Source organism: Fundulus heteroclitus, unplaced genomic scaffold (assembly GCF_011125445.2).
Source record: "Fundulus heteroclitus isolate FHET01 unplaced genomic scaffold, MU-UCD_Fhet_4.1 scaffold_71, whole genome shotgun sequence".
NCBI lineage: Eukaryota > Metazoa > Chordata > Actinopteri > Cyprinodontiformes > Fundulidae > Fundulus > Fundulus heteroclitus.
The window spans coordinates 208,134-225,770 of NW_023397154.1; the positions used below are offsets into that span (position 1 = coordinate 208,134).

Consider the following 17,637-nt stretch of genomic DNA (forward strand, 5'->3'; position numbering starts at 1 on the left):
GTATTCTTATTTTTGTCTGCACCATCATCACCAAGTCAAATTCCTTGTATGTGCAAACCTACTTGGCGATTAAACTTGATTCTGATTCTGATTCTACAACTTTGTACAGTTCTTATTTCTCCTGCTCTTTTTTGACTCAAAAACATGTGATTTTTTTTATTTAATATTACTTGTTGCCTCTGATTTACTAACATTAAATGTTACACTAACCTTACTCTGTGTTGCCTTCTTGACATTTTATCAGCCAACTCATTTAGTCTTCCTCCAGTATATGTTGGCACCCATAAACTCTGTAAACTGAACAAAGTATGCAATACTTCCAGCAAAATATTTGGTCTACTGTCTGAATGACTACATTTCAAACTCAATAATGCTGAGTTTGAGTCTGAACAAGTGATGTCTTTAATACGTCTTAGCATTATATCAGTTATGAATATTCATGAGAATGACAGCAGGTTGGGATTTATTTAAAAAAATAACAATGTTAAATAATTATCTAAGATAAGATAGGCTTTATTGATCTCTGGCCGCTCATATAAAATAAAACTATCAACTCTCGCAGTGTAAACTTAATTTTATGTTTATTTCAGTTTGCTTAGCTACGTTTATTTAAACTAACTTTGGTTGTAGTACCTGGAATGTCCACTAGAGGCGGTGTGCCCGTTGTTGTTTGTGGGAACGCCGGCACATTTCTCTGTAGAAGAAGAAACAAAGCAAAACAACATGGCGGCGTCCACAGAACACGTTGGACCCACTTCTGAAGAGACAGACCCCGCTGAAAGTGTCCAGACAGAACCTGCAGGGACGCTTAAAGGTTCCGAGACGTCCGAGTCCGAGTCGGAAAAACCCGAACAAGATGATGATGATGATGAGGAGGAGGAAGAGGAGCCTCCCGGTCCAAAGATCCGGGAGACCCCGCAGGACATCCAGCTGGAGGCGATCGCCAACACGGTGGCTGTGCACCCCAGCAGGGACGTGCTGGTCTGCGGGGACGTGGACGGGGACGTGTACGCGTTCTCCTATTCCTGCACGGAGGGGGAGAACCGGGAGCTGTGGTCCTCCGGACACCACCTGAAGTCCTGCCGCCAGGTGCGCTTCTCGGCCGACGGGCTGCGGCTGTACAGCGTCTCCCGGGACAAGGCCGTCCACCTGCTGGACGTGGAGCGGGGCCAGCTGGTGTCCCGGATCCGGGGGGCCCACGGAGCCCCCATCAACAGCCTGCTCCTGGTGGACGAGAACGTCCTGGCAACTGGAGACGACGGAGGCACCCTGAAGGTCTGGACACCAAGGACCATGTAGGCGGTGCTGGGGAAAAGTATTCTCCCCCTAAACCTAATGATAGAAGCTGCTGCTGCGAGGTTGTCCTACCTGGAATCCAGTCTTCTTCATCACTATGGAACTGCTCAGATTAGTGAATCAGTCAACGTTTATGTGCTCAGATTAATGAATCAGTGAAAATGTATCGCTCAGATGAATGAATCAGTCAAAGTTTATCGCTCAGATTAATGAATCAATCCAAATTTATTTGCTCAGATTAATGAATCAATTAAAGTTTATTCACTCAAATTAATGAATCAGTCAAAGTTTAGTCGCTCAGATTAATGAATCAGTGAAAATGTATCCGCGCAGATTAATGAATCAGTCAAAGTTTATAGCTCAGATTAATGAATCAGTCAAAGTTTATTCGCTCAGATTAATGAATCAGTCAAAGTTTATTCGCTCAGATTAATGAATCAGTCAAAGTTTATTCGCTCAGATTAATGAATCAGTCAAAGTTTATTCGCTCAGGTTAATGAATCAATTAAAGTTTATTCGCTCAGATTAATGAATCAGTCAAAATGTATTCGCTCAGATTAATGAATCAGTGAAAATGTATCCGCGCAGATTAATGAATCAGTCAAAGTTTATAGCTCAGATTAATGAATCAATCCAAATTTATTTGCTCAGATTAATGAATCAGTGAAAATGTATCCGCGCAGATTAATGAATCAGTCAAAGTTTATAGCTCAGATTAATGAATCAATCCAAGTTTATTCGCTCAGATTAATGAATCAGTCAGCGTTTATTCGCTCAGATTAATGAATCAGTCAGCGTTTATTTGCTCAGATTAATGAATCAGTCAGCGTTTATTTGCTCAGATTAATGAATCAGTCAAAGTTTATTCGCTCAGATTAATGAATCAGTCAGTTTATTCGCTCAGATTAATGAATCAGTGAAAGTTTATTCGCTCAGATTAAATAAGTCATAATTAATTTTGCTCATATTAATGAATCAAAGTTTATTCGCTTGGATTAATGAATCAGTCAGCGTTTATTTGCTCAGATTAATGAATCAGTCAAAGTTTATTCGCTCAGATTAATGAATCAGTCAAAGTTTATTCGCTCAGATTAATGAATCAGTCCAAGTTTATTTGCTCAGATTAATGAATCAGTCCAAGTTTATTTGCTCAGATTAATGAATCAGTCAAACTTTATTCGCTCAGATTAATGATTAATAAAACAGATTTTTGAGCGTATAGTACTACATAAAATCAGTCAGCAAGCACAACGGTAATCATCTGCCACCGGATTATAAGGCGCACCGCCAATTTTTGAGAACATTTAAGGATTTTAAGTGCACCTTATAGTCTGAAAAATACGGTATGTTTAGGACAATATATTGTCAAAAATATTGGATAGAGGAAACCTTTATAGCCTAGGACGAGGTTCAGGGGACAATTTTTTTCACAAAGGTTGGTTTGTATAGTTTCTGTGATTCCTCTGGTTGTCTTTGTCTGATAAATTCACAAAAATACTGGTGGACCACAGGTTTAAAGTGCAGGAATAACTGGCAGCGTAACACTAGTGGTTTCATAAGGGGGCAAATACTTTTTCACAGCACGGTATATGCATTGATTGCTTCTTTGGTCATACTCGTTTACCAGTGTGGGGTAATCAGGGGGGTTAGAGGGCATCTGCAGCTGTCAGGTGGGGAACACCTGGCCTGGACAGGTGAGCAGTAACACCAGGACATGGGGCAGACTACCTGGGAGGCTCACGCTCACACCTCAGAGCAATTTAGAGGCAAAAATTAAGCACCAATTCCACACAAATGTCTTTCCAATGGAGGAAAGGTTCTTGAAATACATATTCAAGTCAATCCTGTCAGGTAGATTAAAATTCAATTACCGTACGTGAATTCTAATTGGGTTCAGGCTATAATGCCGTTCAGTCGGTATCAGCTAGTCTATAAAAAGGTTTCTGTCTGCAGAAGCCCAGCGTAAGGAAAGCATTGTTTATTTATCTTAAGAATACAAAATTCAAAAATAGAATCTAATATATGTGAAGTAATGCTACTACACACTCATGTACAGTAGGTGGCGGTGTGCACCTTAAAGTTGCTTGTGATCCGCCATAATAGAAAAGAAGAAGAAGAAGCCCAGCGGATTGATCCAGCCATTGCCTTGGCAGCAACTTCTCTTCCAGGCTAAGCATGTGGCGACAGTGGAAAGGAAGAAACCTTCAACAGAACTGGGTCTCCCGAAAAAAAAAAAAAAAAAAGAACCGGGTCTGCGCCGACCGACTGCGGGGTTTTAGAAACCAGAGCAGAGAACCAAAAACAGCACAGATGCACTGGTCCAGTAGTACTTTCTACAGAGTAGCTCACTACAGTGGAAGGGATTCGTACCCACACTGGGACAGCATGTTGAAGGTTAATTGAACTGAGCGTTTTCTCTCCAGGTGTGGGACATGAGGAAGGGAACAGCCTTCATGGACATGAAGAACCATGACGATTACATCAGTGACATAACCGTGGACCAGAACAAGAGGATACTGCTCACAGCCAGGTAGTCTGCACACCTCCTAGGCTTTTTGGTTGTTGTTGCGGTCTTAAGCTAACCTGACTCCGCATATCCATCTGGAAACCTTCCGTTGAAGTAATTTTGGGAAGGGGTGAAAATACTGGTTAGCTGATTGGCCTATGTTGGTGATAGACGGGCCAAATAAACCAATCAGATCAACGAAGCATATGACGTACTAACAGCGACGACGAAAACACAACCACAAGCTCTTGCCGAAACCAGTCGGGAGAAGAGCAAAAACATATTTTCCTCTGAGAAAAGCCTCCAGAGCAGCGTTTTGCTCTTCTCTCAGTGAAGAAATACTCTGTAGTTCCGATAAAACTTGCTCGATAGCCACGCTAACGCTAGTTTCATCGGCTGAAGCCGCCATGTTCTCTAGACTGAACTGTCGCGCTTCTCGTTGCGTCACACCTCAACCCGCCTCAAAGCCAACGCTGATTGGACGTTCGTTTGGTGAACTGTTTCAAATTTTCTTTAACGGAGGGTAGCCAGACTGATCTGCGAGTGAAACCTTGAAAGCTCGCGAGATCAGGATGGTCTCACGAGGCTAGTCTTAAGCCCCATTCACTCTACCCTTGTTGAACTGATCCATGCCGAGTTTGGACTGAGCTTGGATCAGTTAACCGTGCCGAGCTTGGTTCTGACGATCATTTAAACGTCACGCTAGCACGGTTCTTTGCCTCCTAGTGGCGATCTGCGGTACTACTGCTCTCTAGAATTGAGGGAGGGATTCAAGCAAATCAAAATGGCGGCATTCAGGAAGTTATCCTTGATTATAATTGCTTTTTGCTGAGAGTCAGGCGAAGATGCAACTTTTGGTGAATTTACTTGAGAGAGTCTGCTATTTGGGAAGTGGATAAGACAAACGAACGTCTAATAAGGATTTACAGACGCAGGAAACAACGACAGACGTTGAGGTTCATCACACTGCTAAGTAGAATCATCTCTGTGTCACGGTAGGGCAGCTAGTATTTTTATGAATGTCTGAAATGTCAGCTGGCTGTAAGTAGATGACGGTCTGCCCACTGAGCTATATTATACACTGGAGTGCTGATCTTGCCGATAAACTGAAGTCACTGGCCGCCATCTTGCTACTCCCTACTCTCACAGAATCCCACAGGATTTGGTTGCAACAACAAGCAGTTTTCTGGCTGTGTGAAAACGTTTCACAGGTAATTCTACAGTCAGTGGATGTACTAACACTATCAACTACTAGGAAATTAGGTGCTGAAATATTTTACACGTTATTCATATTAAACATATATATATATGTGTATATATAAGTATGTGTATATGTATATATGTATATATATGTATACATGTATGTAAATAAATGTTTTTGTATATTGTTATTTATATATTTATAAATGTTATATATATATATATATATATAAATAAATAAAATGCAAAATATTTCAGCACATGACTTTCTCAGTACTTGATAGTTTTAGAACATAACATAAAAGTATATGGCATCTGACATTTTAAAAGTTTTAAGTCCCCCCTGAACATGAGAAAATCCTCGTTATTCGATGCTGTAGCGCACATATTCCCTAGTTACTGGGGGAAAATAGGGAGTACCAATATGGCGGCTGGTGGCTTCAAAGCGACTCGTTCAAACAGACGGTGATTAGCACTCCAGTGTATTATATAGCTCAGTGGGTCTGCTCATGCGCTCTTTGTTATCAGAGAACCGAGCCACTGATGAACCGGGCCGAGCTCACACATGGAACTGGTCTAGATTTAGCGCGGTTCGGTTGTGTCTGGCTCGGTTCAGTTCAGTTCGCGTTCCATTTACACCCGATAGTTATCTCGGTTACTGAGCTCGGCACGGTTAAAAAGGGGGTAGTGTAAACGGGGTAATAGTTGCCTGTTAATTGCTTTTGTACGGTTAATCTCACATGCTGGATGTAGTCTTGTTGGAAAGTCTTATCACCGAGTTCTCCAGGGTTGGGTTTCAGATGTTGTTGTGGGTTTCAGTCTCTAAAACTGGAGGCCTTCTCTTGTCTCGTGCGGCTGCTTGGGTCCGCAGCGGCGACGGCACCATGGGCGTCTTCAACCTGAAGCGGCGGCGCTTCGAGCTGCTGTCGGAGTTCCAGAGCGGCGACCTGACCTCGGTGGCGCTGATGAAGCGGGGGAAGAAGGTGGTGTGCGGCTCCAGCGAGGGGACCCTCTACATCTTCAACTGGAACGGCTTCGGGGCCACCAGCGACCGCTTCGCCGTCAAGGCGGAGTCGGTGGACTGCATCGCGCCAATCACCGACAACATCATGTGCACGGCGTCCATGGACGGCTACATCCGGTCAGTCGGGTTCTGTCTGGTGACCGACGGTCTCTGGTCCTGGCTAACCTCCATGTCTCCTGTCAGGGCCGTCAACCTGCTCCCCAACCGGGTGGTCGGCTGCATCGGGCAGCACGTCGGCGAGCCCGTGGAGGAGATCGCCAAGTCCTGGGACTCCCGCTTCCTGCTCAGCTGCGGCCACGACCAGCTCGTCAAGTTCTGGGACATCTCCGGCTTGGCCAAGGTGACCGTCAACGAGTACCGCAAGAGGAAGAGGAAGGACGGCCGGATGAAGTCGCTCACCAAGAAGGCCCTCGGCGAGAACGACTTCTTCTCTGGACTTGTAGAGGAACCTGAGAAAAAAGAAGAAGAGGAAGAAGAACAGGAAGAAGAGGAGGAAGACAGCGACAGTGGGAGTGACTAAAACACGCTGTCATATTATTAAGTCAAGGTTCCTCAGAGCGTGTGGAGAACTTAGAGCAGAACATGAGTTGGTACCTTGGTTCCCGTCTCCATGCATTACGAGAAAAGATTCAACTTCCGTCTAAAGAACTGAATAAGTAACTTTATACTCTGACTTCCTGTGAGATACGGGGAATAAATGACTCTGCCAGAGTGGCTTTGCTGCAGACGGGAGACTCTGATGAATGTTTTTATGTTCAGATATTCTCTAGGCTGTTAGAAAACGTTTGTAAATGATGTCGAGCAGTAAAAAAAATAAAACATTTTGACGTTCAGCATCAGTTCTAAATCTTGGGTATTATTCCCTGTGACAGAGAAAGTAAAACTTAAAGGAACATTTAAACCCGTAGATCTCTTCCCCGTTTTGCCAGATTACATCTACAAACATCACAGCATGTTGGACCAATAAACACGTACATCATAAATATGGTTTGGAAGGAAAACTTTTCAAAATATTTTCCCAGATAAGTTTGTATTCAGCCTTTCTGGGTTACAGCTGCAGGTGTTTTTGGGTTATTTTTTACCAGCTTTGTCCATATAGACAAATGTTGTCATGTTTGTTTGCCAAGCGCCTCAATTTAAGGCAGATTAAATGCAGATTCTTAATAAGTTCAGGTCTGGACTTTGACTAGGCCATTCTAACAGATGAAATTACTTTGATCCGAACCAGTGGTGACCAAACTTGTTCCCACACTGCAAAGACTTGTGGGCAGCAGACATTCAACGTTTTTACATATTTATGAAACCTAAAAAACATTTTTATCTTTACCTGCTAAACAGTAAACCCACAATACTGAATCAAATCTGTGTTTAGGACGCATAAACTGATGGTCAACCAGCTGATGATCAGAAATAACTTTGCTGGAGGAGCTGGGGCTCGAGAGCAGGCTTATTTCATGCAATAATAATTTGCAGAGTTTTTCGAATTAATTGCGTATTGCGCAATAGACATGATCCTTTAGCGCAGCGCAACAGTGTAATTGTAGAGAGATTTTTCTTGGTGGCTGGTATAAACAGACAAACACATCATTTAACAGTGACTTTTAAAGAGGAAAACGTGATGTTGGAACCATAAATCTAAAATATTTAAGTTATTTGTATGATGGTTTGCTTTTTATTTTTATCATATTCAGTAAGAAGATTTGTTCAGGCCATTTTATTGTGAAGTTTAGTTTTACTTTGAAAGGCTTGCTTCCTGTCGAGCCGTATGTTGTATTAGAAAAAACTATGGATGGATTATCTAGCCACGGAGCAATACAGTTTTATCGTGTAAACTGTGGATGACTTGGAAAAGGAAGAACTTCATTTTTTATGGATAAAGAATTTTTTTGGTAAAATTCCCAGTTTACACGCGTCCTTTACTTCCCGTGTCTAAGGAATGACACTGATATTGGATCTGTTGACATAACAAGTGCCTTTTTAAAATAAAGTATAATAATTAAGGGCTACCATTTTGTAGAATATTCTTGTATTTCACTTTTACTTGTCCCCATGTTCTAGTGGGTCCTGTGGAGGCTCTGATATAAAAGAACAAAGTAAATATGAGATTATTAAAATGCAAAAATTCATACTGTAGAAAGTGATAGAAACATCTACCATGGACAGTATTTACACATTAATTTTTCTGCTCCTTTTTGCCAGCCCTCTCTCCTGGCTTTAACAGACTTTGAGGTGTTCCCTGTCATTTTAATTGATGACTCAAATTCGGCATAACCTTCCATTAAAAGCTCGTGTTCTGCTTGGGAGAAAAACTGTAGGATCTCACCAAGCCTGCTGCGTACAGGTAACTAAAATAATAATTATAAAGATGCAAACTTTGAGAAAAGGCTTTTTAACGTCTCCTCTGGGCGTTCTGCTGTATCACAGGAGAACTCATCAGACTTGAGTTCCTGCTGGCTGCAGACAGGAAGCGTGTTTGAGGACGTCAGCGTGGAGCCTGACTCTCCAGATGAAAGCGCTGCTGTTTCCTCGCTGGAGGAGGAGGAGGATGAAGAGGAGGAGTCCACCATCCTCCCTCCACACGCCTCCTCCTCTCCAGGTATCAGGAAAGGCAGATCAAGGGGCGCTTCAAGGCAGCAAAGGGCAAAAACATGTTTTTTTCTGGCAGGCAAAGCCTCCAGCGGTTAGTTTCAGTCTTTAAAAACTATTTTCCCTCCTAACATCTACTGTTTTAAACACTTTTTTTCATATTTTTATTGTTGTTAAAACAGATGTACAATACTATTCACATTGTAGTGTTCAAGCAGTTATTACGATTCCTTTGACCGTGTATAATATAACAAGAACCACGCAGCATTTCAACATTTTTATATTCTTATAAACCCCATCCAACCCCAACTATCCCTGTGCTGGCAAAGAGGAAATAAATAAATAAATTGGGAGGAATAAAAAAAAGTTGTTATCCCAGAATGAACACTTTACATATGGACTTGTTTGCTAGTTAGAAGGGAGAGTTACAAGTTTATCAAAATAACCCAATAAAGGGCCCCAAACTTTATAAAATTTCTTGGTCGATCCTTTCAGAAAGTATTTCACTTTTTCAATTTTTAGGAACATCATCATATCGGAAAGTCACATTGATGCCTTAGGTGGAAATTGGGATTTCCATTCTAAAAGTATTCTCCTTCGAGCGATCAGAGTTGCAAAAGCAATAACATTTGCCTGGTTAGAAATCCCTGCATCAACCCCAAAAATAGCCATTAAAGGACCAGGTTTTAGATGTAGACCAGACGCAACGTTCAAAATCCTAAATATTAATTTCCAAAACTCTTACAGCTTAGAGCACGACCAGAACATGTGAGCTAAGTCTGCGTTGGTAGCGTTTTAAACACTGCCCACGCTTGCTGCCACCTCCTCTTCTCAGTTGTGCCCAGGAGGAGGAGGAGGAGCAAAGTTGACATTGTTTAAAATGTCTTTGTTATGACAAGCCCTTAACTTAACCTTGTCTCTGTTAATGTCAAGTTGTCATAACAAAGACATTTTAAACAATGTCAACTTTGCTTTAATTGTGTCATAATTTACCGAATGACAATTAATGACAACCGTCCTAAACATTCACAAAGAGTCATTTATGTTCATAACAGGTGTTATGTCATGTTTATGACAGTGTAATGTTATTATAATTCCTATTATAACTACCAGTCTGTTAAATAAACGTGTCTCAAATTGATTTAATCTTCTCGTCTTTGTTTTTTGTTACATTTTGACATTAATCTATTAGAAACCGGTGCATGTTTGTGGATTATGAAGACAGTAGGTTGTTAATCTGTTTTCAGCTTTAACGCTGAATGATTCATAGAGTCGCTACCAGAGCTCGCTCCCCCCTTCACAGAGAAGAACGTCCGGCCTGGAGATGAAGCAGCTCCCCCACGGTGGAGACCAGGAACTACGCACACAGCTCCAGATTGTGCAGACCACAGCATCCCAGCCCTCCTTCACTCATCAAAGTCTTAGGTTTTGGTTGATTGCATGTTTTATGATATTTAGAGTTTTTATTTAAAAAAATAACTGGTTTGGATTTTCATTTGTTCACTGTATATAGTTGTGCATATTTTAATTGAATTTTTTCGAATAAAATACACCGAACATGTAAAAAAAATAGTCCACAGATGTGATAATCATAAGAAACATTAACGTTATTATGATAATTCACAAGGGCCCTTAAGGACATAAATGGAGGCGAGCTTCATTCATTGTAGTGGTGACTGGTTATACATTCAGCCAGTAGCTGCTTTCATGTGCAAATGAAGCCTGGAGAACTGAAAGAACCATTTGGCTCAGGTTCAGTGATGCCAGTAGAAGGTTTTAATTTTTATTTTGTGGAAATAATTTGGACTGATTTGGAGTCAGTTCAGAGGTTTTTGAGTTAATTTATTAATGTTGTAAATTCATTATTATGTCATTGGTTCATATCCGTTATTGGGGAAATTTGAGTCGACCAGGTGCTGGTCACAAATCACAATGTAATAGTTCAGAGGAGTAAATTCTGCCTTTCAGCCAATAGGAAATTTGCAATAAAGAGAAGAAATAATGACCAGGGTAAATTAAATTTCTTTAAATGTTGTGTAGAATTAAGTTTTGCATATTTCTGTGCACACATTAATCATAGTTTGTCTTTCAAATGTGAAAGGAATGTTTTCATGTCTAATCTGATCTGAAAACATGCTGGGGGGGGGGCGTCATCTCAGCGTCACTCAGAACCCTCTGGTGCATTTTCTAAGCAACTGGCAGCAAACCTGGCAACTTTCTTTTCTCTTAGAGCCTTTTCTTCATAACCCTTGAAAGCACCAACAGCCCCGGGGTCTCTGCCCTCATGCTGCAGGGACGATGTTTTTGCTCATTGCCCGCAGAAGGCTTAATTTATTAAACGGTAGGTGCTGATTTTAATTAATCTACACCGCCTCGCTGGCTAACCCTGCAGAACGACAGGTTCTGTAGAGATAGCACCAAAATAATAATGCTGTACTTAACTCTGGTAAATATCGTTTTATTACTAATGCACACAAATCCTTGTAAAAAGTTGTTTTTCTGAGGTAGAGCTGTAGCGTGTGTGCTCCGTCCAATCAAAAGCTCGCTCCTTTAACAAGGTGTATCCGGGGACCAATCACAGGCCGCGTTTCTTCCGGTCCACGGAAAGCTCTAAGACCCTGGACACCTGGCAGCCGAAGGCGGAGAGCTACGTGTAATTACCGGTAAGAAATTACGTTATTAGACTCGCAGTGTGGCTGGAGAACCCGGCAGAACCCCGCGGTTCGGTTCAGTCCCGGACTGGTTCTGAATGCGAGGCTTTCAGGCGGTAAATAGCCGCTTTTCACGGTTTGTTCTCCGGCTTGTTGCTCATGCGGTTCTGCTGTAGCCGTTAGCCTGAGCTGCTGGTCAGAACCGGTCAGAACCGGCTGGGTTCTAGTTCCAGGACTAAACCCAATGGTGTTCTGAGCGGGATTAATGTGTTCTGGGGTTTATTTGACAAGGAAACGGGTTTAAACGGAACCAATAATGCCCTAAAAGAAGCCAGGGAGAAACGGCGGGCTGCCTGGAAGATGGCAGCAGCGGTGGTGAAGCAGGTGTTCCCAGCCGGGTTCGGTTCTCAGCTCTGGTTCTCTGGGTTCGGTTCTCAGTCGCTGGTTCTCTGGGTTCGGTTCTCAGCCGCTGGTTCTGGTCGGTTCTCAGCGCTGGTTCTGGTCAGGCCGACAGGATTCCGTCAAATTAAATTGTTGAACCGAAAGTCCAACTCGGAGGCCAACTTCAGCGTCTCCGCCGCAGCTTTTCTGTTTCCTGCTGTTCTTGAACTTAAACTGCTTGAACTTATCTTTTTTGTGGGTTTTAAACAATTAAAACGAGGAACGCTTCACGAATTTGCGTGTCATCCTTTGCGTCCCCTGTGTTGCATTATTTTCCTTATGATGTTCCAATTCCTAGATGTGGATTTGTTCCGATTTTTTTTTTTTTTCTAAATCTGCGGTCGCTCGCTCCGTCCAATCAGAAGGCTGGATTTGTTCCAAGTTTAGAATCAGACTTTTGGAACCAATCAGAAGGCTGGATTTGTTCCGATTTATGGAGTTTCGGCAGGACTCGGCTTTTTTTTCTCCGGCTTTTCTCGGCAAGTGCACCAAGCATCAGACCGACGCTTTTTTTTATCACGGTAAAAGCTTAATTTGTGTAAATAATATGTTTGCTCCGTTTCACCCATCAGACATTTTATAGTTTTATGGATTGCATTTTTGATTAGAACCGATCCGTTTGTTTAGGACGGATAAATCAGCCGCTGGTTGAACCTAAAGTCCAAATCGGAGACCAACTTCAGGGTCTCCGCCGCAGCTTTTCTGTTTTCTGCCGTTCTTGAACTTAAACTGCTGCGATGATCAATGTCTAGAGTCAAACTGAACCGACTTTACATGAATGTGGATTACATGTTATTTCTATAAACTAGAAGACAAATGTTATAATTAAATGATAAATGTATAAATAAGGTGCCATCGGGAGCAGTTCTCCTCCTGCAGCAGCTCCCCTTTTTTCAGAATCTTATTTTTCTCTCAGTAAAGCTCTTTTTCCCTCCAATACATTCCCATTTTATTCAGTAAATCTGAATTTTATTCAGCAAATCTCCGTTTTCTCAGTAAATCTCGGCGTTTTCCAGCTGATCAGCTGATCTCTCTGCTGACAGGAGGACCGGTTATTCCTCCGGTGTAACGGGAGCTAAACTAGGACATGTGAAGGAGTCTGAACAGGGGAACCGGGAGAGTTTCTGCCCTTCCTGCCAGGAAGCTGCTGCTTTTCAGGCTTTATCCCAAGCAAAAAGCTCCTCAGCGAGGCAGTTTTTCTGGCGCAGCTGTGAACGCGCAGCTCTACCGGAAGTGGCTGTGGTCGCGCGCAGAGGAGAAAAGCGGATGTAGAGGGCCGACTTCCGGGGTTAGTAAAACAACTTATTTTGCTGTTTATTATGGTTTGTGGGTTTAAAAAAAAATGAAAATGAGGAACGCTTCACGAATTTGCGTGTCATCCTTGCGCAGGGGCCATGCTAATCTTCTCTGTATCGTTCCAATTTTAGTATATGTCCTAGTAAACTAGGACAAGAACTACAAGTCCCAGAGAGGTATTTATAGTCCTCACTTGCTAGCTACTGCTCCTCTGGTCCTGCAGATGCTCTCTGTTACTCATCAGAGGACATCACAGGCACAGAATCTGAGCCTGGACCCAACTGTTGGTTCTGATGGACTCTGGGCTGCTTTATCTCTAGATCTGATCTTATTTCACTGTTTCAGATCCACAGATTCACAGATGCATGATGGGACAAACAGACGCACACCACCCGATTGGCTGGCTGAGGACAAAAGGGACGTAGTGGCTGCTGTTGTGGTGTCTGATCGCCTTTAAGGAGAGGTAGGAAGCCTCCACCTACGGGTCCCCGGGCTGGGTAGTTCTTCAGAACCTTGTTTTTTGGACCTCCTGGCAGTGATGGCCCAGATGAAGCCTCTGGACCAGGAAACATTGAATGGAAAGCGATTCCTGACGCCGGTTCCCCTCACCGTGGTCTCTGGTGCCCTCTGGTGGCCGAAGCAGGGAAGTGCAGCTCAGTCTACAAGCAGGAAAAGGCTCCTTCCTCATCTCTGCCGGCGCTACAAAGCTGATATATCAGCTTGTAATTATCCAGCCATAACCCCCTCTGATATTAAAATATATAGAAATAATGAATTGTCCTTTTTAAACATTTTTAACAATAAAATTCCCCCGTTTGACCATCTTCTGTGATGTGGTCTCCATTTTTAATAAATGAAAGGCCTCAAGCAGTTTTAACATTTTATATCAGGTTTTTTTTTTCTCTTTATCTGTTTATTTAGAATTAAAAACAGCTGAAGCTGCAAATGTCCTCGGTGGTCGGTCAGAGCCTCCTATCTCAACTCCAAGGTGCCACCTGGTGGCCAAACTTGATAAATTTCACCGTTGCCTTAATTGTGACTCATTCTGGCTAAATTAGTTAAGAAATGATCGCAGTAAGCGGTAGCTGGGGTTTGCATTAAAAAACCAATGAGGTTTTTGTGGATTAAAACCCGTATTTATAGAAGTTATTATTAAAGTGTCAGGGTCACATCAGAGGAACAGGAAGACGAAGAGGAAGTGATGCTACAGAGGTCCGAGGAAGGAGGACTCCTGGTTCACAAGCTGAACAGAATTACAGGGAAACTAGGTTTAATTTATTTATTCAAAATAACTCAGCTATCAGGCAACATTTAATTATTAGACCATTAGACGCTTTGAGCTGAAACGGTAGAGCAACAGTAAACACAGAAGATTTCCATTGTTTGCTGTTTTTGACACTGAGAGCTACTTCATTGGTACAGAGTCATACGAAGGGCTACCAGTACTTGTTTTATGGCGGTTGGCAAGCAACTTAATGATGTGCATTACCGCCATCTACTAGAGTGGAGTGTGAATCGGGATGCTACATATATATTCTCCCACCGAAAAATATATAAATAATAATATTAATTACATCAGGGCCGGATTTAGGAGGATGGGGGCCCCTGGGCTGGAGTCAGGATGGGGGCCCCTGGGCTAGAGTCTATATATATAGACCAGTTCATTGTTATTGTTTTGATGCGGGTTTTTCGCGCATGCGCGCCGGACTGGTAGGCAAAAGGCGAACACAATGGCGGACGCAAACAGCGAAACTGACGAGTTCTCCACGTATTTTTCTTCTTTAGATAACGTACTACAAGATCGTTTTAAGAGTAAGTTGATGGTTGATGGTGTCAGATTGCCAGATCCACACAGCAAAAGCCTGAAGGGACGGAGCGAGTCTGTGAAATGCTGGCCAAGGGTTCCGTACTGCGACATATGCAGCTGCCTTATAAACACGGTAGGCCAGTACGGACAAGAGAGCACGAAAGCCCCTGAAACCACTGGACGGCTACAATTATTTTATATCAGGAAAAAGGCTCCAGCAACGCCTGCGACGCCATGAGGGATTAAGCGGTCAGAAAATGGATGGATGGATGGATGTTGTTCACACATGTTTGTGCAACAGCACAAAGCGGCGTCGGACACAGGCCGCATTTCAGCAGAGGCCTGGTAGGTTAAAAAAACCATTTTTCACTACGGATTTTTTAGGTGTTTTTGTCTTGTTAAAATGGGTGTCGGTGTCGGCAACGTTGCAGCGTAAACACAGAAGTACTAGCGCCCGTGAATGGGGGCGTAATAGCAGCAGCAGCTGCTGTAGCCGCTGCTGCTGCGTAAACACTACACGGGCCGGAGAAGCCGCTGCTAGCAGCAGCTTCTCCGGCCCGTGTAGTGTTTACGCAGCAGCCGCTGGCTTATGCTGCCGCAGCCCGTGAACTGGCAGAGCAGCCGCTGCCTGCTCTGCCGCAGTTGTCTGAAGCAGCAGCGGCTGCTGCTGCTACCGCTTCTCTTGCCCGTGTAGTGATCGCCACCTCCCCTCCGCCGCTGTTTAAGTAGAACAATGACTAGAGCAGAATTAAGTTGTATTTACCGGAGATGAAGTGTAGACTGCAAATTCTGTCGTAGTATGATGGCTCCCCCAGTCCATTGGGAGTGTCTGCCTGCGCTCTTTTCATTGAAAATATCCATTTCTTTCTTCGTCCTTCCTCCTTCGGTAAACGACAGAAACGTACATCCAACGATTTGGAATGCCTCTGTGTGCAACCGGGAGCACAACAAGTCGTAGGCATTGTTTAGATTCCAAAAATAAACAAACTAAAAGTACGCTCTAAATCACCCGTTTTGTCATGTAGTAGACGAGAACAGTACTGTTTTTGCCTACCCGCGGGACCCGGATGTATCGCTGACGTCACGCGGGACGTCACGCGTGAACTACCCTATATATATATATATATATATATATATATATATATATATATATATATATATATATATATATATATATATATATATATATATATATATATATATATATATATATATATATATATATATATATGCCCTCTGAAGGATTTTTTACAGCCCCCGGTTCTCAATAAAAGCAGAGGTGGGTGCAGATGAACAATTTTCATCTTCTAGACCAAGGTTTTTACAGAGAACATCTTGAAAAATATGAAGAACAAAATACAGATTTCCATTTATTAATGACACTTTTGCATTCAACTTCTTTGTAGGAACTCGAACCACAAACACAACCTACATTTACTCAAACGCAAACCAAATAAGAAAACAATACTCAAAGTTTGAAACTTTGAGCCTGTCTTATAATGCAGACATGCACAATCTTTGTTTTGTATCTACACTCATTTAAATTTTTACTTTCATTTAGCAGATAAACTTTAAAAAAGTAAAACTACTTTTTTTTCTAAGTCTAAGATGTCTACTAACCATGGTTTTTAAACATTGTTGTTATGGAACGTGCAACAGCGACTCGAGGTACGCTGATAGGCCGCATATGAAGGATGTTAAAGCCGCAAGCGGCGTCGATCGGCCCTCGCAGCCAAGCGCCGTTGCGGTGCCGGCGGGCGGGCGGGGTTTGCGCAGCCAAGCGCCGCTGTGGTGCCGGCCGTTCACAAAAATAGAAAACATCCTTCGGGGCCCCCGAAATGCCGGGGCCCCGGGCTGCAGCCCCGGTAAGCCCCTGCTAAAATCCGGCCCAGAATTACATAAATAAACTAATATCCTTTCTATCAATTTTGTTTTCTTAAGGTAGTTCATCAAATAACAAAAATTCTCAGAAGTAGAAATTTTGTCCAAAATATCTTGTACATTTAACTGTAATTTATTTTCTTGTAACCGCCACAATGTAGGTAAGGAGAAGCTATTATCTAAACTTGAGATATATGATGTAAGAAATGTGTTTGGAATGTTAAGATAAATTACATTAAATGGGCTAAAGAGAGTAACCACAGCCCAGTTGTACATTTGTTGTTTGAATTTTATATTTTAAATGTCAGTAAATGTCAGTAAATACAATAAACTTATTTGGAGTCTCTTGAATGTATAATTTTGCTGTGTTTTATGATGCAGACACAGTATCTAAGATAAAAAAATAAGGGTGGGGTTTATCTCTGCATTTCTATATCTTCAAAAGAAAATACAGGATAGACAACAGACATATTGTGACTATATTTGGTTTAATAGGCACATATTTACCGTTTGTCTCTGTTGCTGTTAGTTCAAATGGAAAAAAAAAATCCCAATCCGACATTCATCAGATCCGGTGATGCTTTAAACATTAGTGTGTGTGTTGTGGTTATAAAATTTGTATAAATGTAGCAAGAAATACTGCTTTTCTCTTTAGACAGACGAAACGGTCCAATGACATCAGACCAGGGAAGGTTTGTTTGTAGGTGTCCCGACCAAAGTTCAAATCAAACCTACGCCCTTGGGTTAAATGCTTTTACTGTAAATAAATAGCCTCCAAATTTTATCGAAGAATGGTACGGACCATAGACATAATATAAGAGTAGACCCCACATTGACTGTCGCGGCGCAGGAATTACAGCCGCCATCTTGGGGCGGTTGACCTGCTACCCTAACCTGCTGATTCAAGCTGAACACACTAATGATATCTCAGCACTGTGCGGTGTATTTT

General features: G+C 42.4%; 1 protein-coding gene, 1 long non-coding RNA gene and 1 other non-coding gene across 3 annotated transcripts; 2 read left to right on the top strand and 1 right to left on the bottom strand.

Annotated features, from left to right (window-relative positions):
• Nucleotides 1–707: 707 nt before the first annotated feature.
• wdr55 (WD repeat domain 55) lies at nt 708–6,873 on the top strand. Its single transcript, XM_012854628.3, has 4 exons — nt 708–1,275; nt 3,720–3,826; nt 5,874–6,143; nt 6,210–6,873. Exons 1-4 carry the CDS (start codon nt 724–726, stop codon nt 6,544–6,546), a joined length of 1,266 nt encoding a protein of 421 aa, XP_012710082.3. The 5' UTR covers nt 708–723; the 3' UTR covers nt 6,547–6,873.
• Nucleotides 6,874–11,213: 4,340 nt separating this feature from the next.
• On the top strand, nt 11,214–13,824 carry LOC118561774. Its single transcript, XR_004930246.1, has 2 exons — nt 11,214–11,275; nt 13,346–13,824. It is a non-coding gene; the product is annotated as an uncharacterized LOC118561774 (long non-coding RNA).
• On the bottom strand, nt 13,049–13,154 carry LOC118561791. The gene has a single exon (XR_004930260.1). It is a non-coding gene; the product is annotated as a U6 spliceosomal RNA (small nuclear RNA).
• Nucleotides 13,825–17,637: the final 3,813 nt, after the last annotated feature.